General features: G+C 44.2%; 2 protein-coding genes across 5 annotated transcripts in view; one reads left to right on the top strand and one right to left on the bottom strand.

Annotated features, from left to right (window-relative positions):
• Positions 1–3,333, top strand: part of MUC6 (mucin 6, oligomeric mucus/gel-forming) — a 50,273-nt gene extending 46,940 nt beyond the window's left edge. The window contains exon 36 of the mRNA XM_075283367.1: positions 2,811–3,333. Within this exon, the coding sequence (XP_075139468.1) occupies positions 2,811–3,333 (523 nt within the window). The remainder of the gene's footprint in view (positions 1–2,810) is intronic.
• A 7,435-nt stretch (positions 3,334–10,768) lies between these two features.
• The window catches only part of AP2A2 (adaptor related protein complex 2 subunit alpha 2), a 46,348-nt gene continuing 35,781 nt past the window's right edge, over positions 10,769–21,335 (bottom strand). Inside the window, exons 13-24 of one of the 4 annotated variants that reach the window (XM_075281253.1) lie at positions 21,097–21,328; positions 20,840–21,010; positions 20,479–20,625; positions 19,558–19,718; positions 19,249–19,326; positions 16,404–16,486; positions 15,454–15,543; positions 14,343–14,466; positions 13,773–13,889; positions 12,890–12,959; positions 11,092–11,226; positions 10,769–10,944 (exon numbers count right to left, since the gene is read on the bottom strand). In XM_075281253.1, coding sequence (XP_075137354.1) covers positions 10,867–10,944; positions 11,092–11,226; positions 12,890–12,959; positions 13,773–13,889; positions 14,343–14,466; positions 15,454–15,543; positions 16,404–16,486; positions 19,249–19,326; positions 19,558–19,718; positions 20,479–20,625; positions 20,840–21,010; positions 21,097–21,328 — 1,486 coding nt within the window. In that variant the 3' untranslated portion in view covers positions 10,769–10,866. The remainder of the gene's footprint in view (positions 10,945–11,091; positions 11,227–12,889; positions 12,960–13,772; positions 13,890–14,342; positions 14,467–15,453; positions 15,544–16,403; positions 16,487–19,248; positions 19,327–19,557; positions 19,719–20,478; positions 20,626–20,839; positions 21,011–21,096; positions 21,329–21,335) is intronic. The other 3 variants (XM_075281254.1, XM_075281255.1, XM_075281257.1) reach the window with 3 other exon arrangements.

Raw genomic sequence — 21,335 nt, 5'->3', positions numbered from 1 at the left:
GGTAGAGTCTGCTGTGGCCCTTTCTGTGCAGCGCCTCCAGGTGATCAGCCCAGTCTAGTTTATTATTGAGGAGCACGCCCAGGTACTTATAGGTCCTGACTATCTCAATACATGTTCCTTGGATCTCCACCGGGGTCGGAGCACCTCTCCGTTTACTAAAGTCCACCACCATCTCCTTGGTCTTCCCAGCATTAATCCTGAGCTGGTTCTGCTGGCACCATTCAACAAAATCCCGGTTTAAGTCTCTGTATTCCCTATCATCGCCATCAGTGATAAGGCCGACTATAGCAGAGTCATCGGAGTACTTCTGTAAGTAACAGCTGGATGAGTTGTGCCTGAAGTCAGCAGTGTACAGTGTGAAGAGGAATGGGGCAAGAACTGTACCTTGAGGTGCCCCCGTACTACAGATCACAGTGTCAGACACACAGTCCTGGGCTCTCACATACTGAGGGCGGTTTGTCAGGTAGTCTAGGATTCAGTTGGACAGATGATGGTCCACACCACCAAGGTTCAGCTTCTCCCTCAGTAGCCCTGGCTGAATGGTGTTGAACGCACTGGAGAAAACAAAGAACATTATTCTCACAGTGTTCCCGGGTTTCTCCAGGTGAGAGAGAGCTCTGTGAAGAAGGTGGATGATGGCGTCATCTACCCCAATGCCTGGCCGGTAGGCAAACTGGAGGGGGTCCAGAGCGGAGCTCACTAGGGGGCGTAGGTGTGTCAGGACCAGTCTCTCTAGGACCTTCATTAGGTGTGATGTCAGTGCTACAGGTCGGTAGTCATTGTAGCCCATCGGGTTGGGTTTCTTTGGGACTGGTACCACGCAAGATGTTTTCCACAGTTGAGGTACCACCCCCAGCTTCAGGCTCATATTGTACATGTGCGTTATAATACCACACAGCTGGTCACTGCACATTTTAAGAACTCTTGCGCTTATACCATCAGGTCCCCCTGCTTTGTTCGCTCTAATGTTCTTCATTTCCTTACACACTTGAGACTCCTGCAGGATCAGATAGTCAGATTGCAGTTGACCGCAGTTCCGTGGGGGTTGGGTCTTGGTGTGTGAGGGGAGGGCGGTTAGCTGACATGCTGGTGGAGGGAGCATTTGCTTGGAGTCGAATCTATTGAAGAATAGATTAAGCTCGTTAAGCCACTTCCTGTCCCCTACTGTTCGGTGCCTTGTCTTTTCCTTGTGTCCTGAAATTGCCTTAAGGCTGTCCCACACCTCAGAGATTCTACCCTCCCCCATCTGTAGCTCCATCTTCCGTCTGTAGTTGGCTTTCCCTTCTCTGATCAATTGTCTCAGCTGTTTCTGAACCGCCCCCAGGCCATCTTTGTCCCCAGACCTAAAAATTCTCTTTTTTTGCTTGAGGAGAGTTTTAATCTCAGAGTTAATCCATGGTTTGTTATTGGAGAAACACCTCACCTTCCTAGTTGGTACCGTGCTGTCCACACAGAAATTAATGTAGTCCGTTATGCAATGTGTGAGTCCCTCAATGTCCTCTGGAAATGAGTCTTGAAACACTTCCCATAAAGTTATATCAAAGCAGTCCCTTAGAGACTCGACACTTCCCTCTGACCAAATCTTCACGGTACGGGTAACCGCCGGTTCTCTGCGCACCAGTGGAATGTATGTGGGTCGCAGATGTACCAGGTTGTGATCTGATCTGCCTAGGGGTGGTAGGGCAGATGAGTTATATGCATCCCTTACATTGGCAAAGAGCAAGTCCAGCGTCTTGTTGTCTCTTGTATGGCAGGTTACATACTGTGTGAAGCCTGGTAGAGTGGATGCTGAGACATGGTTGAAGTCTCCAGACACTAGGAGCAGGGCATGGGGGTGAGATGATTGCAGCTCACTCACAACAGCATGGAGGACTTCACAGGCAGCGTCAGCTTTAGCAGAGGGGGGGACATAGGCAGCTAGTACGATAACATGTGATAGTTCCCTTGGCAGATAAAAAGGTCTCATGCCCACGGCTAGCAGTTCAATATCCTTTCCACACAATTGTTTCTTAACCACAATATGTCCTGGATTACACCATCTCTCATTGACAAATATTGCAATTCCTCCGCCTATTCGCTTACCGCTCTCCAGTGTTCTGTCCGCCCGAAGAAGTTTGAAGCCCTCCACGGAGGCAAGTATGTCCGGAGTGATTTCAGTAAGCCAAGTCTCTGTAAACAGCATCATACTGCACTCACGAAACTCCTGTTGATGTCTGGTCAGTGCTGTCAGTTCATCCATCTTATTCACAATTGATCTCACATTCCCCATAATGATGGACGGGATCACATGCTTTTTGCGTTTTCTTCCTTTGCGTCTCAGTATGCCGGCTCGTTTTCCGCGTTTTCTGCGTTTTCTAAGTCTCCTTATTAGTTCGTGGGGGATGGTAAGAGCATGCTTGTCCAGCTTGTCCTGCAGCATGCTTCTAAGGTGTAATAGTGTCTCCTTAGTGTAAACCAGTCTTCCTTGTCTGTGTGGAGGCATGCTTCAGACAAAAAGGCTCAAAAAGGATTTCTTTATAAGAGTTTCTGCATCAAATTCCAGCCCATGGTAAGTTCTTATACTAATACTCCTTATAGTAATAGAAAAAAGTGAAGAAAAAAGGACGGGATAGAGAAAGATCAGTTTAGTTTCAGCAGCTGTAAACACATGCAGCCACACTCTAGGCAGGCGCATCAAAAGATAGATAGATAGATAGATAGATAGATAGATAGATAGATAGATAGATAGATAGATAGATATGTGAAAGATAGATAGATAGATATGTGATAGATAGATATTTCATGATTTTCTTATTTCTTTACTGTTCCAGAAACCACAAACACAACCAGAACGTTAACCACAAAACCAATCCTACGAACAACCACCCCAACAACAACAGCCACATCATCTACCACACCATCAACCACAGAAACTACACCAACCACACCAACAATCACACCAACATGGTGTTGTGCACCTTTATCAACTACTTCACCATCTACACCATCAACACCATCAACCACTCCATCTACACCATCAACTACACCATCTACACCAACAAACACACCAACTTCTTCACCAACAACCACAAGAACAACCACACCATCAACCACAGAAACTACACCAACCACACCAACAATCACACCGACATGGTGTTGTACACCTTTATCACCTACTACACCATCTACACCATCAACCACTCCATCTACACCATCAACTACACCATCTACACCAACAAACACACCAACTTCTTCACCAACAACCACACGAACAACCACACCATCAACCATACACACAGATACATTATCTACCACAGAAACGACATCGAATACACCAACATCAACCACACCTGAAACTAGTAAGAACACGTACTAATACATATATTAGTTATATATTATAGCAAGTCCATTTAGGTTTTTGTTATCACTATAAATTGTGTAACACTAAGTTCTGACAATGTCATAGGATTTCTTACCTGTGTTAAGACTTACCATTGTCTCTATAGCTAAGAATGAATCTGTTGTCCATAAAACTCTTCTCCGTAACAGCTACAATGGAAGTCACTATAGATTTGTCCTCTCTCTCTTTTCTATGTGCTGAATCCAGGCTATAAGTTCCATACGACAATTCACACTAACCAAAAACAATGAAAAAACTAAAAATATTCTTTTTTTTCTTTCCCTTAGGGACTTCTTCACGTACTACTGAGACAACCAAATCCTGTGAGTACTCTAAAAGATTGGCGTCAGGAAATGTAGATTTATACCTGCTATATTAAAGGGAACCTCCTATGCTTTCATCTCTCCCCCAAACCTCATCGTTCTTTTTATGTTTTGTCGTGGACCCTAATATTTCCCCCACAAGTAAAAAGTACCCCCCCACACACACATTAGAAAATAGTGCCTTCCAACAGGTTATCCTTCCCCTACATAAGAAATATTATTACTCCTGTGGGGGAGACTGTTACCTGTGGGGGGCACTATTACTGTACTATCACCACACAAACCACCATTCACAGAACTGTGTTATACACCGATTACTGTAACAGTGCCCCCCATAGGTGATAACCCCGCCATCACATAATTAATGCTATCTGATGTTAATCAGCAAAGGGAGACAAAAATAGACAGGGAAATGAGGTAGCATTCGCCTCAATTCTTCTGCATTTTCCACCATGTTTACAGGACCTAATAGTTCTCCACAGGACTCCATGAGTCCTCTCCCTAATAGTATTACTCTTGTAGGGGTATTACCAGGGGGGCACTACAACCACAGACAACCACACAAGCAATCACAGAACCGTGTTGTACACCGATTACTGTAATAGTGCCCCCCATTGGTAATAGCCCCTCCGTCACATAATTAATGTTAGAGGGCTAATACTATCTGATCAGCTATCAGCGAGTATATCTTAATTTATTAATTAATTAATTAAATTAATTAAATACAGATGTTTCATAATTATTTCTTTACTTTATTTTACAGCGCCAGAAACCACACCAACATCCACAGTAACAACCACACCAACAACCCCACCAACATCCACACCAACAACCCCAAAAACAACCACAGAACCAGGGTGTTGTACACCAATTACACCCACGCCAACAACCACAACAACAAACACGCCATCAACCACATCAACATCCACCGTAACAACCACATCCACAGTAACAACCACACCAACATCCACAGTAACAACCACACCAACCACCACACTAACAACCACAGAAACAACCAGCCAACCAATCACAGGACCATGTTGTACTCCAATTACAACAATCACGACATCAACCACACCAACAAACACACCAACATCTACACCAACCACAAGAACATCAGTTTCAACAAGCACGACATCAAAGACTACAGAAACCACCACTATTCCTCAGAGCACTTCTACTATCTCTATTTCTACCACATCCACATTACCTACAACATGGACACCCAATACTAGTAAGAATACTTCTAAGTACTAAAAGTTTTGACCATTTGTAATATGATTTCTTCCTGGCTTTGTTAAGACTTACCAAGGTCTCTATAGCCAAGAATAAAACAGTTCCAAGGTCACATGATATTGTGATGTTTCATTTGCTGGCTGAACTACTCACAGGGAGGGGTAGTGAGCTTGCAAAAGGAAGATCACTCTGAGATTAATTCCCTGAAGATAAATCAGGTACACAGTGCTGAATTTAAACAGGATACACATCAGGAAATGTTTTATATTGATGCTATTTGGCCATATCTTTTTAAAACCAGATAACCCCTTTAACACAGTACCCTAAAAACAATATAACTTTTTTTTCTGTAGGGACTCAGCATGATCAGCCTACAAGTACTGCAACGTCAGCCACGACACAATCCCGTGAGTACTGTTCAACATTGGCTACAGGAAAATACAGAAACTGTAGATTTAAACCCCTTACATTAAAGGGAACCTCCTGTGTTTTCATCCCTCCCACTAAAAACGCTTCCGTACCTCATAGTCCTTTTCACGTGTTGTCCCTGGTGTTTATATAATGCCATTCAGTTGCTGCAAGCCATAGAAAAACATTGTTCTGTGAGCAAGCCAGGTCCTTCCAGTCAAGGAAGTGAAGAACTAACGGAAGAAGTCAAAGTCTCCATGTCCCAACCGAGACCCTTCATTGTGATTGACACTCATAGTGGGGGCTGAGCTGGGATGCGGAGAGGTCGACTTCTTTCATTAGCTCTTCATCTCCTTGACGTGATGGATATGCTTTGAATGCAGAATAAAAGTTATTTTTCTGGAGTTGGTACTGACACTATGAGGTGGGTGGTCCAAAAATCTGACCCTTAAAGGGGTTTTCCGGGCAGAAATTTAATTTTTTTTAATTTATTTAGAAAGGTCTCTTAGTCCCAGTAATGGGTTAATAAGTACACCCATATACCTATAGCAGTTATTGGAGTGATTTCTGGGCGTCTCTGGCTGCTGCTGCATCCTCTGCATTTGTTTACATGATGTAACTTCCTGTGGTGCCGCTTCCACACTAGTTCCCTCTCACTTAGTTCCCCCTCTCTTTCTGTTACACTCCCCCTCCCTAGCTAAGCTATCCCGCTCACTACAAGCCCCTCCCCCTGTCTCCCTAGCTTATTAATCCCACCCATTACTAGCCCCTCCGTCTCCCTAGCCTAGCGATCCCACCCATTACTAGCCCCTCCGTCTCCCTAGCCTAGCGATCCCACCCATTACTAGCCCCTCCTTCTCCCTAGCCTAGCGATCCCACCCATTACTAGCCCCTCCCACCCTCCAGGGGGCCCAGTTTCCCTAGCTAACCTATTCTGCCCACTACTAGCAGAGAGAAAGAGGGGGGAGCCGTTCCCAGACACAGGAAGGCTTTATAAGTGTTGATGGGGATAGGTGGGAGAAGGGGAAGAGTACTGGTGACGTTCCATTTCAGGAGCAGTGAAACAGAATTCCACCAGATTATCAGAAAGTGTCCCTGAGGTGGTCATGTGGCCCTATGGATAATTATAGATTTTATTTATTTTTAATTAAAGTAAATTAGAAGTTAGGCGGGGGAGGGGGTTTAGTTTATGGGTTATTTTATCCTGGACAACCCCTTTAAGTGCTCTGTAAGGCTGACCCTTCCATCTCTGTAGTTATGTAATATTTTTTCTCATCTTGGAGAAGGGTTTTTTTTTTTTCCTTCGGAACATTTCAGTCCTTCATATTTGATCTTTCTGGAATAATAAGGATTAAGGTTTTGTGTTCACTTATTTCATTCCAAAATGTCACAATGAACGGAGAACAGTAGTAATACCTGGTAACCTTGTTAATGGTTTTGTTCCGGGTCCTCCAAGTCCCCTCTTCATCTCTGTAACATGGTCACCTGCTTCTCAGACTATTCTTTGCACACTGGAGCAGATTTACACAACTGTTATGAAGTTACAACTCAGCCTTGGTGTAAAAGGCACCAAAAGGTGGGATAGTTTGGCACATATACTTTGAGATGTAAGTTTTTTTTTTCCAAATTGTTGGTCAAGTGGGCGTGGATTCACAAACCATCTTAGCCATGACAGTCCGTTGTCTGGATCAGTTGCCAGTGGCAGCGACCATGAACGCAGGAACTTCCTATGGTCATAAAATCAGTCCTGATTTCCTTATTGTGGCTGGGTTATCTTGTAGTGTCCCTGCCTGTCCACAATAAGGACCTTGAATGGGTTTCTGACACGTGCCTGACCCTAAAGTTCCTGTATTCTTGGTCATATCCACTTCTAACCAATCAAGTCAAAGGATACCAAGATGGCTAGAATTATTTTTTTAAAACTCAATTTTTTTTTTGTAACAATTACATAAATTCTCTACACAATAAATATGGTTTTGTTTTTGTGGAAAAAAACCCTTTAAAATGGGTCTACAGTAGATGCCAAATCCTATACTATACCAGGATATCAATTACCTACAGTGCTGGCCACAAGTATTGGCACCCCTGCAATTCTGTCAGATAATACTCGTGTTCTTCCAGAAAATGATTGCAATCACAAATTTTGGTATTATCTTCATTTATTTTGTCTTCAATGGAAAACCACAAAAAGAATTGTCAAAAAGCCAAATTGGATATAATTCCACAGCAAACAAAAAGCGGGTGGACAAAAGTATTGGCATGGTTTGAAAAAATCATGTGATGCTTCTCTAATTTGTGTAATTAACAGCACCTGTTACTTAACTGAAGTACCTAACAGGTAGTGGCAATAACTAAATCACACTTGCAGCCAGTTGAAATGGATTAAGGTTGACTCAACCTCTGTCCTGTGTCCTTGTGTGTACCACATTGAGCATGGAGAAAAGAAAGAAGACCAAAGAACTGTCTGAGGACTTGAGAAGCAAAATTGTGAGGAAGCATGAGCAATCTCAAGGCTACAAGTCCAGCTCCAAAGACCTGAATGTTTCTGTGTCTACAGTGCGCAGTGTCATCTAGAAGTGTAAAGCCCATGGCACTGTGGCTAACCTCCCTAGATGTGGACGCAAAAGAAAAATTGACGAGAGATTTTAACGCAAGATTGTGCGGATGGTGGATAAAGAACCTCGACTAACAGCCAAACAAGTCCAAGCTGCCCTGCAGTCTGAGGGTACAATAGTGTCAACCCGTACTATCCATCAGCGTCTGAATGAAAAGGGACTGTATGGTAGGAGACCCAGGAAGACCCCACTTCTTACCCAGAGACAAAATAAGCAAAATAAAATGAAGCAAAATAAATGAAGATATTAATACCAAAGAGTTTGTGCTTGCAATCATTTTCTGGAAGAACACGAGTATTATCTGACAGAATTGCAGGGGTGCCAATACTTTTGGCCAACACTGTATGGACATAATCCTCAGATGACACACAAAATACTTCACACTCCGGTCTTGGTTTACTTTTGGAAATCAAAATGACTAAACTAGCTTCTTTGCTTTTCCTCTAGCACCTAAATGCAGCGCTCACCATTACATGCACAACATCACCAAGGATAACTGTACCGCGGAGGTGCCGCTGACCAAGTGTCAAGGACTCTGCGAATCAGAATCATGGTAAGAGCCAGGGAAACAGATGTTAGCTATTAAAGTAGGACGTGTGATTGTGAGCAAAGTATTGTATTCTGAGAAGTTATCCAACCATTATAATAAAAATCTCCAGCGAAGGGAACCCTCGGCTAAATGGAACGGCAGTGAAGAGGACGATTTCAGGATCACGCCGAAGGTTCCCTTCGCTGAGCCTTAGGTTTCATGCCCCGGTACAGAATACATCTATATCATGTACATGTCTAATGAAGAGTGATACCACATAGCTGTGCCTATGGCTTATGGTCTCTTGTCTTTTAGGTACAACGATGACTTCGAGGCGGTTGAAGGCCGGTGTAGCTGCTGCCAACCAGTCAGGAGCACCATCATTCATAAGACTATAGAGCTTAACTGTCCTCACACAAAGTCTACCGTCTCGATCAAAATCAAAGTCTTCACCGAATGTGTCTGTAACTACCAGCCATGCATCGGCCCCGGTGACCAGAAGGCCTGAGACCACCATGAGCGGTGACCACATGATCCGCCGGAGGTCTCCGCCAATGGGATTTATTGTACAATGCCTTCTTAATGTATTGCATAAAGTAAATATCACTTTATCGTCTTTATGATTCTAATTTATACGACTTTGGTAAAATTTCTAATATACGAATAAACCTCACTTTTACATCAATGTATTTTTGTATTCATGAAGTGAATTGGATTTGTATTTACTGGGTCACTCCAGATGCCACTAGTCAGCACTGACCTGATCCAACCTGCTATTCACCCCCATACCAGCCCTGGCTTGGGGTCACGTACTCCTATGAAACAAAATCACATGAATGTCCACTCTCCCATGGCCAGTGGTAAATGAAAACAAAGGCGATCCTGCACCAGCTGACTCCATATATCGGCAGTCAGGGATCGGTACAGGCAACTATACAATAGTGCCCATGTCTCCGTCAGATGGGAGCCATAAAGAGTCACATGTAAGGTAAATGGAAAATCCATTCCAATTATATAAATGAATAAATCTCCAATACCTTCAGTGTATGAGGCTGAATACAGATCTCTGCAGAGCGGCGCTCATGACTGACACCAGATACCACCAGGGTACATGTATCACCAATCCAGAGGAGGAGTAAGAAAGCATTGCTGGATATAATATGTGCAGAATTTGTTGTACAAATGGAAAGGTCAGCAATAAGAGACAGGGGCCGGAAAACCCTTTTAACAGCGATACTATTCTTATCCTGCATATATGGAACACCGTACTAACCCTCACTATGTATAGACGAGCACAAGGCTGTACTACTACTCTTATCCTGCATATATGGAGCACTGTACTACTACTCATTATGTATAGACGAGCACAAGGCTGTACTACTACTCTTATCCTTCATATATGGAGCACCGTACTACTACTCATTACGTATAGATGAGCACAAGGCTGTACCACAACTCTTATCCTGAATATATGGACAGATCACAGAGCCAACACTCATTTTGCACATGTGGGCAAAGCACATTACCACTACCCATCCTGTATATGGGACTCCACACACTCCCACTCCTCTAACTCTGTATACAGGCAACGCACAGGACTACTACTCTTACGCTGCATATTGTATATGTGCAAAGCACAGTACACCCCATCTAATCTGGTATGCTATAGCTGGTTAGTGTGCAGTGCTACTCTTACCTTCCATCTGTATGGTAAAAGGACACAGCACCGCCTCTCTAATCCTCTATATTGGCACAGCACACTATCACACCTCTAATCCTGTATACGGGCAAAGCACGGTACCACTCCCATTATCCTGTATATGGGCACAGCACGGTATCACTCTGCTAATCCTGTATACAGGCAGAGTACAGCACCACTACTCTTATCCTGTATATTGTATAGGGCACACTAATCCCGTATACGGGCATAGCACAGTACCATGGTACACTATAGTTTGGCACTGTGCACTATTACTACCCTGCATACAGTATATGGGCACAGTAGCATTCCTCTAATCCTGTATACAGGCATAGACTCATTACTCTTACCCTGCATAGTGTATACGGGCAGCACATACACAGTACTACTACTTTTATCCTGAATATTGGCACAGTATACCACTCCTCTTATTCAGCACCTCTATCTGTATTGTACGAATTATAGGAGAGGTCTGATGGATGATTCCTAATAGAAACTTCCCTGCACTTTGTTCCGCGGAATATTTCACTGAGCCATCAGGGCTTTGTAGAGACTGAACCAGGAAGAACAATAAGTACACAACGTGTAAGTAATATTTATTTTCACTGAGATGATCAGGACCTGGCAGTAAGGGAAGATCACAAAGACAAGGATTTTGGGGCCAGCATGAATTGGGTTTAAAACTGCTCGGAGAGCAGGTCACATAATCTCTGGGAGACTTCTTCTTTACTTGTGCGGATGGTGAGCCGGTACATCTGTGCGGGACAGAAAATACATCTGGGTTAGAGGAATAGTCTGTGGTCTCAAAGTAGCATGGGGCTTATGTGACAAGTGTAAAGTGTCAGCATTTAGGAAAGGAGTTCCCCCAAATAATGTCTCTGCGGCATCCAAACATTACATACCTGAGCCTGCATATTTGGTTCAAGGCGTAACAGACAACCCACTTGTCGAGATTTTGTCTGAATTATTCCAGCTGCCACAAAATTGGACGGATTTGGGTCAACGTTTTCTAAGAGAGCAGGCCCAAAGCCTATGATCTGCAAAACAGAAAAAAAGTGGGAGGTAAACGGCGACACCTGCAGGATCCTGGAGGATGTTACACAATTACAGACGACTACCATGTTCTTTACATATCGAGCACATCAATGCCATATATTCATCAACTGTCAATAAAAGCAAGGGCCGGTGTTTTTAATGAGAGTGTCACCTGTAGCCAGCCCTGCAGATAGACAGGTTAGGGTCACCCGGACTCTGAAAACACTATTTTCCCTTTGTTTTGGTCAATATGAACAGTCTGGAGCAACAAGTGCATTGCCATTGCTTCAAAGAAGCAAGAAGTGACATCTCTGTTGCTCCAAAGAGCTTATCTGCATATTAGCAAAAATGTTGACGTCACAGTTAATGGTGGCACTGATTCAGGTGATCCTAACCTATCCATCTGCAGGGGCTTTGTATGCTAATTTCTGGCAAAAGACTCCCTTTAACAAAGGTTTTTGTTTTGTCACCACTTACCCAGTGTGTACAGGATAGAAAATAATAATCTGATCACTGAGGGTCTTCTCTCAGGCCCCCAGCAATCACCAGAGCAGGATTCCCAAGTGTATGCATGACCACCCTCACATCTACGGCTGCCCCATCAGTCTAATAGACATTACTATGGCAGTGGTCACACACAGAAGACTACAAAGTCCCAGGTTTTGTGATTCTTGTGGGTCCCAGAAAAGGAACGCTTGGCGATCAGACATGTATTCCTCATCTTATTAATAGGGAGTAAGTGCAATTTTTTATTTTTAGAAAAATCCCTTTCATTGACAACTTTCTATATTGACTGCTGTGAACCCCCTCAATCTAACTAAGGCCTTATTCAGACTGCCATATGTATGCAGTCCATTGTGCACAGACCTTAGCAGACATAGCAGGGACCCTTAGTAGTATATACTGCAAGTCACATGGCATGCAATAGTTCATTCTATGTTGCAGAGGTCAATGACTCACAATACTGATAGCCACCCAGCCCATCTCCTTTACAGACTGAACACGTCTAATAAGTTGTATGTTAGATATTGATGCAGTTTAGATGATACATGAATACTCTCTAACAAGGGCTGTTAAATAACGTCCCACACCACTTGACTAATGAGACAAGAGGTGTACTTCGGTGATACCAAGAAGCAGCTGGAGTCCAATCCAATTTGTGGTTAAAACAGCAAACAAAGGTTTAATTCAAACGAATAGATAGGTTACAGTCCAAAAGTTAAACAAAGTTAAAAGAACAGAGAATATGCATGACAAATATCAAGTGTCAAAATGAAGAGAGTGAGAGCTGGTATGAAGGTGGAGTTAGTGCTCTACCCCCATGTTACCAAAGTCCGCTTATAAAGGCTGAGGACGCTTTACCCTCATCCAAGTTTTTTCCCCATAAGGAAAAGTGTAAGTACGATCCTTCCATGTACTCCGGATCGTTCCTTGTTTGACCATAGCCCTAAGTTTGGCTACACTGACGTATTGTTGTTGGTAACGAGACTTCTTCTACCTCCACCCAACATTCCACTAGCCCCTTCATCTGTCAAGGATGACATGCTGGACACAAATGCTACTCCATCACCTTCTCCATTCACACTCTAAGTTCAGCAAATTATGAGATTTAACAAGGGCGGTCTTATAAAGGACTATGAAACATACATTTCATTATTAACCAACCTTTGCTTTTACAATCTCTGGATCCATTGGTTGTTTTGCCTTGAAAATATTCTGGACTTCCTGGTTAGGGCTGATGATAAAAATAAAATGCATATATGACATTACATATAAGACAGTCCGATAGATCAGACAGAACAGTAGAATGATAGATTGTTCCATCTGTGTCTGATCCTCTGTTCTATCATCTATATTCTGCAGAAAAAGGATCCCTGGCACAACATGTGTCAAACAGCTAATGTATAGAAATCACCAGGACTGTGTCCTAGTGCAGGGGTCAGGGACCTCCGGTGCATGTGCAGAGGTCGGCACGTCAAGTATATTTACCAAGTACAGGGCTCTCTAATATTTAAGATGCTTTTGCTCCATATAGTCCTAGCTCATGGAGCATGTGAGCACAGTTGGAGGGGGAGGGGAGGAAGGACTAAGGGGTATAGCATGGGTCATGGTGTCTAGGCCGTGAGCTCGCCTAGTCAGCCATTGCCTGTGCAGTCCTGGTATGTATCTTGAAGCAAGTGCAAAAGTATGACATGGCAGCTGTGCAGGATACAGTGGGCTTTTCTTCATTTTAACAAGGCCGGAAGGATTTGTATGGGTGAACGCAGCAAAGAGACCAGGCTATGTGAGGGACATCCTCTGCCCCCACAAAGCTGGCTGACTGCAGTTTTCTCTGAGTACCGCATCCAGCCAAAAGCCATCGACACCAGAGAAGACGCATTCTCAAAAAAAGTCATAGACAAGGAGATAACTTGTTGCTGTTATGGTGTGTGACATTCACGTTATACATGTAGGGGCCAGCATCTTTTGACCAAAAAAAATAAAAATTGTCGCACAACACAAAAAAGGTTGCTGCCCCCTGCCCTAGTGGGTTGAGGTCTGTAGTCACCTGCTGAGCTGCTTCCAGCGCTGGAAAAAGTCTTGTGCTTCCATCTCAGTCGGCTGAAAGAACTTGTTGAGGGTGATCGGAAGCTTCACTGAGAAATTCTGGAAAGCGCCCCCATATCTGAGAGATCACAAACGTAAGTATATTAATGCCGGAGGAGGAATGAGTGGTAGGTCATAATAAAAGGGAGGTGGTCATGGCGCTAGCTCAGGGGTAGGGAACCTTCGGCTCTCCAGCTGCTGTGAAACTACAACTCCCAATATGCTCCATTCACTTCCATGGGTGTTCCAAGAACAGCAGAGCCAGTATGCATGCTGGGAGTTGTAGTTTTGCAACAGCTGGAGAGCCGTACGTTCCCTACCCCTGCGCTAGCGGGTGAAATGGAGACCACCATGTGCACTATCTTCGCACACCCATGAGATCATGAAGTAGGCATTGTCTATTAGGATACAGCTAGTGTTATATATACCTCCTCCATGTCCTGAACCCGAAAACGAACCAAAAACAGCCCAGGCAAGAATGTGGGGTGGACCCAGTACTGTATAATTATAGTATATATTAGGTAGCACTTACCTGAACTGGATGCTCAGCACAGGGACATCTACAAATTCTTGTAAACACTCTATATTGATGATTTGCTGCACTTGGGCCCCCCCGTCCACAGTGGGCTCCACCGGCTTAGACTGGAGATTCAGACATGAACAAAATTGTCAAGGGAGAAACCATTAGACAGTTTATAGGGGGGGAAGTAAATAGTGGAGAAGTGGCCATGGCAGCCATCGGGGTAAACCAGAGGAACCGCTCTTCACTAGCTCATTTGTAATATCTTTATCATTCAAGGGGGGTTTGTCCGTGGTTTTACCCCTCTATTGCAGACAACGTTAGGTGATGTATGAAGCCGTTAAAGGGATTTTCCACGCTAAATACTGCAATTAATGACCGATCCTTAGGAAAAGTAGTCAGGGTCCGAAACCAAGACCATCAGCTGTTCAAAGAGGCCGCAGCCATATACCAAGCACAGCACGGTACATTTCTATAGGGGTTGTGCTTGGTATAGCAGTTCACTTGAATGGGACTGAGCTGCGATCCGGTTATGTGACTGATGAACATGACGTCACATGACCTGTGAAGCAGTAGTGGAGCTCAGGGAGTTGCTAAGGGAGGCCCCATACACATCACTGTTGTTTTGGTCTATATGCTAACCATTAATATGAATAATACAGTATATAGTCCCATTCATTCTCATAGAGCCATATACACATCTAGAGTTTTTACCAGTCTGTGGGGAGAAGCAGCAAAATTTGGAGCAGGTCCAATTCCTGGCTGTTTTTGCAGCTCAGTCTGTCTATTTTATAGATGAGGTCTGTCTGATCCCCATCCATGTCCGATCCTGTTTTCCAATGTCGTGTGCATGGGGCCCCACATCCAGGGGACACTCAGGAGAAGAGGGGAGGGATTCGGGCACATTCAATGCAGGTAACCAAGTACACTTCACAGTAAGGAAACGTCCAAAGACACCTGCACACAGGTAGCACAGTCAGCAATTTGAGGGGTCAGACTCCCATTGATATAATAATAAATATGGTGGAGATGAATATTGGGATACTCAGTACATATTAAGTTTTGGATTTCTACATCACATGCACACATCAGCAATATGTAATACATCACGTATAAAGGATATTGGCCTTTAGCTCATCAGAACAAACTAAAGTCGGAGTGAAGTTCTGGAACTGACTGGACAGCTTGTTACCATAGAAGATAAACACACGACCTAAAGGGGGGGAAAGTGAGGAGACATTAACACGTGGCTTAGTTTTTGTACATCTAACACTAGGTTCACACTTGAATTTGGGTCTCCGTCTTTTGCATGAGGACCTGAAAGACGGAGAGCCAGATTTTGCTGCGGTTTTTTGAGCCAAAGCCAGGAGCGGATTGAGCAGAAGTTAGAAGAACTCCCTATACAGTTCCCATTCCTTCTGTAGCCACTCGTTTTGCCTCAAAAAAACTGACCCCCAAGAAGCCGTCCCCTCTCCGGTTTCACCAGAGCTTAGGCCGGGAACCCGGCGAAATGACACAGTGCGGACATAGGGCCCCCCAGAACATGGCAGAGGTGATAAACTACAGATACCGTATATACTCGAGTATAAGCCACCCGAATATAAGCCGAGGCCCCTAATTTTACCACAAAAAAAACTGGGAAAACTTATTGACTCGAGTATAAGCCAAGGGGAGGAAATGCAGCAGCTACTGGAAAATTTCAAAAAATTAAAATGGTCGGAGTTTTTGGGTGCAGTAGATGCTGGGTGATGGGGAAGGGGAGGGGGTGTTTTGGTTGTCTGTCTGCCCCTTCCCTGAGCTTGAGGACTGAGTTTTTTTTCCCCCACTTGAAATTCAGTCTGGCTGAATATAGAGTAATGAACTGTGCTGAAAAATTCGGCCTATACTCGAGTATATACGGTAAATTCCAGCAAAACAATCTTAAAAATATTGTTCACACACAACACGTGGTCAAAAACTATTCAAAATCCATGGGACACAAACTTTGCACATGTTGTACCGTAATGCGATTGTCACAAAGAAACTGTAAAAAATAAAGATAAAACAAACTGAACAGAAACGTAAGATTCTCACCGAGGTTCTGACGGAATTCTGTTTTTAAGCCGATCTGCAGCAGCTGATTCTCAAACAGGACGCCGTTATTTTTGCAGATGAACCTTTAAAAACAAAAGCAGGGATTAGACCTCTTACAGAGGAGAGCCAGGCCAGGAATGAGGATGAGGAGGGCAGAGGAAAACCAGACCAAATTTACTAAAGTGCAATTTGGATAAAGCATAAACTCCACCAATTTCTGAGGACCTTTGCTCATAAGAACTTCTCCAGTAGATGACAGACTCTCCAGCCATTAGACATGTACTGTGTTGCTCAAGGAGACTGAAAACTTAAAGGAACACAAAACTGAGAAACAATACAAGTGAACAGGAGATCTATCGTCTCGGCCTCATTGTGTTTTCTGCATTCTCTAAATCTCCTACTGACATGCTCCGTCTTCAAGAGACCTAACTGAGGTAGCGGGGCTTGGCCAAGGAGGCAGGGAGGGAGAAGACTCCTGTTCCAGCCAGTTGTCTTACAGCAAGACAAGACAGGGAGGAGGAGGAGTTGTTTAAGGAGTAAGGCTGAATCCGAGACACAGGATTTCTTAAAGTTAACTGTAATAAGAGATAAAACAGGATCAAAGGAAAGTAGGAGATAAATGGAGAAAGTTGCTGAAATATCAGGGCGTCTTAAGCATGGCATGTGGGGCCAAAATCTGTCAGCAAGGAGAGTTGCTATCTGTTTGGGCATATACTTGGAGGATGAACTAATCTAGGAGGAGGGCGCACCCAACCTATGAGGAGGAGGAGCTCACACGGTCATAAATTAGGTACAACCTCCAGCAGACCAAGGATGATCAAGAACGTCTTGGAAAACACTAAACTCCAAAAAAGATTTCATTTTTTGAGCATTTCCTATGTATAGTACACGTGATGTCCCATCTGTCCATGATGACCCAAACCATACTTTAGTAAAATCGACTCCAAGATGACACTGTAAGATATCAGAGTATGCTTTGTAACAAGGAAAAAGGGAAGCACTAATCTGATTTATAGAGGTGAAGGTCAGGCAACTAGAAGAATATTCTGGATTCAGCAGAGAATGGGGTGGACAGTCAGACCACTTTTTTTCCTTGATTGGTAAAGATCTTAGAAAGCAAATATGGTTAAACAAGACCAATACTTAAATGCATGCAAAAATTATCAGGTGGTCCGGGGGATGCAAGACCCCCGATGTAGGGTTTGTTACATGGTTGGATGAAATATTGTTGCATGTAACAGTTGCCTGGTTAAAGCAGCAGTGACTTTTCTGGCCTAAATCACTTGTAAGATAATGCGCGTCTCTAAGGGCTCGTTCACATCTGCGCCCGGTCTCCATTCAAACAGGTTTCTGTTTCCTGCACAAAACAGGGGCAGGAGACGGAAACCTGCCGGCATCTTTCATACCCATTCATTTGAATGGGTTTGAAAAGTGTCCGGCCGTGAGCGCCGGTGAGCGTTTTATGCTCTCCGCAGCAAAACCGTTTTTTTTTTTTTTTAAACCGGACACAGAGTCGGACATGCAGTACTCTGTGTCCGATTTAAAAAAAAAACTGTTTTGCCGCAGAGAGCATAAAACACTCACCGGAGCTCACGGCCGGACTCGGCATGACAGGTTCTGCATAGAGTACAATACATAGAATAGAATACAGAGTATTGCCTAATCTATTGTCCATTTAACACCTGTGAAAATCTGTGGCTATAAGCTACATGAATCTTTCAGCTACCATCAAGATAGTGGCCTCCTTAAAGGGGTGTGCCCCCTCAAGTGTTTTCACGTCTCGTTGCCTCTCCACTTCCTGGTTTCAGTGACAAGCTAATGGATGGGCTTAGCCCTTGTTCACATCAGCGTTTGGATTCCGTCCAGGGGACTCCACATGAGGACCCCCCCCCCCCCCCCCTCCGAACATTATACTTAACGCAAGAGCTGGTACAGTAAAAACACACGGACCCCATAGACTATAATGGGGTCCGTGTGCATGCCGCCAGATCTCCGCAGGGATTTTGCAGACAGGAAAGTAGTTCACAATCTACATTCCTATCTGCATGATTCGTGCGGGCAGCACACGGACCCCATTATAGTCTATGGGGTCCGTGTGCGTTTACAGCACAGCGCTTGCACTTGTATTCCGTTCGGGGGATTCCCCACGCGGACTTCCCTGGGCAGAATCCAAACGCGGCAGTGAACGAGGGCTTAGCCTGTATAGAACAGTGGTTGCGGCGGTTTGCTGCCACTCTAAACCCCTACAGATCTGTCAGGGATAGCTGAGCACTACACTCTGCTGTCACCAGTCCCATAAACAATGAATGGAGCAGCAATGCACAAAGCAGACAAGAGACCATTGTTTTAATAATCAGTGGGGGTCCCAGTGGTTATTGCAATCTAGGAAAAAGCCCTATAATGCCTAGGCTCATGACCCGACTTAACACACATCATACTAGCAGTGTTACATGTGGACTCGGCGGGGCATTCAGTAACCCTTTCTTGTATAATCTGACAACTAAAAGACAAACATTAAACCTACACAACACAACATCCAAGTACAGCAAATATTAAAGATCTAGTTTTTCGACACTATATACACCGTATACTTCCACGGTATAATGGATTTCCCCTTATGTTCCTCCCAACTGCCCTGTAATTCCTATTGTCTTGCCAAATGTAAGTCTTCAGAGTAAATCCCATGATTCTTTGTCCTGAGCCCTTCTCTACATTGTCTTATTTCTTGCCCCTGCTGCTTTAATACCACAGACACCTAAAATGAGGAGGCCAGGCTGCGGCAGGGAGAGAGGATGGTAGAGAAATAAGCCGGGTGGGTCTTTCTGATCAGAGTGGTTTTGCTTACTTGTAGAAGAAATCGTCCGCCTCCTGAACAGAAGGGTCTGACTCCCCAGATGCCCCTTCTATGGATGATGGGGCATCACTACATCAGGCATCAGCAGCAAAAAAGAAAACCAAGGGAAAAAGAGGCAGCAACATGGAGTCTGTTAGTTCCCCTCATCCCAGCGCGGATACTAGCATAACTTATATTTAACTATTTATATCCAGATGGAGTCATCACTAACACGATTAATTCAATGGTTATCTGAAGCTTCACGGAGTTTATGATGTCTCCATTACATTCAGTACTTATCTGTAAGAACGACTACCCTACCTGTCAAAGTTCTCTTCTGGTCCTGTAGCCGCAGCAGCAACGGGTACTGACGTATCGGCAAAAACATCCACAAGAAGGCTACCGGACGTGGCAGCTGGTGGAGGACTGGAAGTGGAAGGACCTCCAAGGCCCAAGAGGTCGGCAGAAGGAGAAGGAGTGGACTGTGGGAAGAAGAGCGGTACAATGGAAAAGCAGAGCAAACCATAGCAGATCCACAAGAACAATCCATGCGGTGTTATCAGGCGCACTACAAGCCTATGCTGCCATATATACATACAGGACACAAGTAAGATAGCCATGGAAGAAAGACATAGTAAGTGTGAAGGGCTGAACAGATATATATATTTTTTTAATAAGTCACAAACAATGCCTTTAACCAGACAACCTAGACAACAATCTTGAAGCTAAAAATTAGTGAATCAAACAATTATATAAGAACACAGATCACACATTAAAAAAATACCTACCACTAATCCCTAAATGTAGAAAAGGGCATAAAAGTATGCAGCGATATCCACAACAGAAATATGAGAGCAAGGGAACAAAGGAGTGTAATAACAGAAGAGAAGAAGGGGTGTGTGTAACGCGAGTTGTCCAGCATGTAGAAACAGTGGCCAGGGCCGGACTGCAGCTCCACTATATGAGAACTTGGTGTTTAGCAGATAAGGGAGACGTCCGCAGCACGGATTTCTATGCTCTGAACTGAAGGCTTCACCTATGAGCACACGTGAGGATCTAAGAGCACTTGTCACTAGGGGATGCTTTTACTAGAAGGTCAGTAAAGCACAAAGCACAAAAAGACGACATGCGTTTTACTCGAGAGTAAGTCAGCACAAGACCAAAGAGAATGGCTTTAGATTATTTCCATCCTCCCGCAAGCGTATTTAGTACACCAGTCCATTCCTACTAAGATAAAAGAACCTGGCAGAAGGAGACAGATGTTGTAGGAAGGCTCATTGCAGAATGTGGGTGCTGGCTGTAAGGTGTGAGGGGTGTCAGGAGAGATAAGGGACGAGGGCGCACCGCGCATACAAGATGGTCTTCATACACACTCATGGACGAATGAGGCTGCAGGTCGGTAAAATAGGGTGAATAGGAAATATACAGATTAATAAATCTATCATTTTTGCACATCCACTCTATCACTTGTACTAGCTGTCTTTAATATCATACAGTACAAACCTCTCTCTCTCTCCTGAGATCATTGGTGAACAACCCAAAATTAGTTCTCTGCAGACATTGAGCTACAATGACAATAACCCTGGGGATGGGAATTACATACCGCTGTGCTAACAGGGGCGGGCTCAGTGCCCCCATTCACGTCTGAGCTGTTCTTCTCCTTTTTAGTGTCTTCCAAGTCAGTGACTGTATTCGGACCTTTCTTCTTCTTTAACTTAGCCAAGATGGAGGACTCCCTCTCTGGGAATGGAGGCATCTCTTCCAAAACTGTAGCCTAAAGAGTGCATATAAGACACTGGTCACTGATTGAAGAATCAGATATAACAGTCCCAAACTACCCCAGACCTTTACATGGCCTACCAAGATGTCGTTGCTAGCGATGGAGCTCAGGCGTAGGTACTCGACGGCTCTTTGCTGGAGCTCCACATCAGCGTTCCTGAGCTGGCTGTCGCTTCGCAGCACATCCTGGATCGTGGGCTTAATTTCAGGAAACAGGTTGATAAACTTTATGTATGCGGAGAGGAGCAGGGCTCGAGTCGGGACACTGCATAGGTGAAACTTGGAGTGCAGCAAGTTAAACTGGATCAGTGGGCTGGAGA

The sequence above is a fragment of the Leptodactylus fuscus genome, chromosome 7, assembly GCF_031893055.1.
Source record: "Leptodactylus fuscus isolate aLepFus1 chromosome 7, aLepFus1.hap2, whole genome shotgun sequence".
Lineage (NCBI taxonomy): Eukaryota > Metazoa > Chordata > Amphibia > Anura > Leptodactylidae > Leptodactylus > Leptodactylus fuscus.
This window is presented reverse-complemented; position numbering and strand designations above follow the sequence as displayed.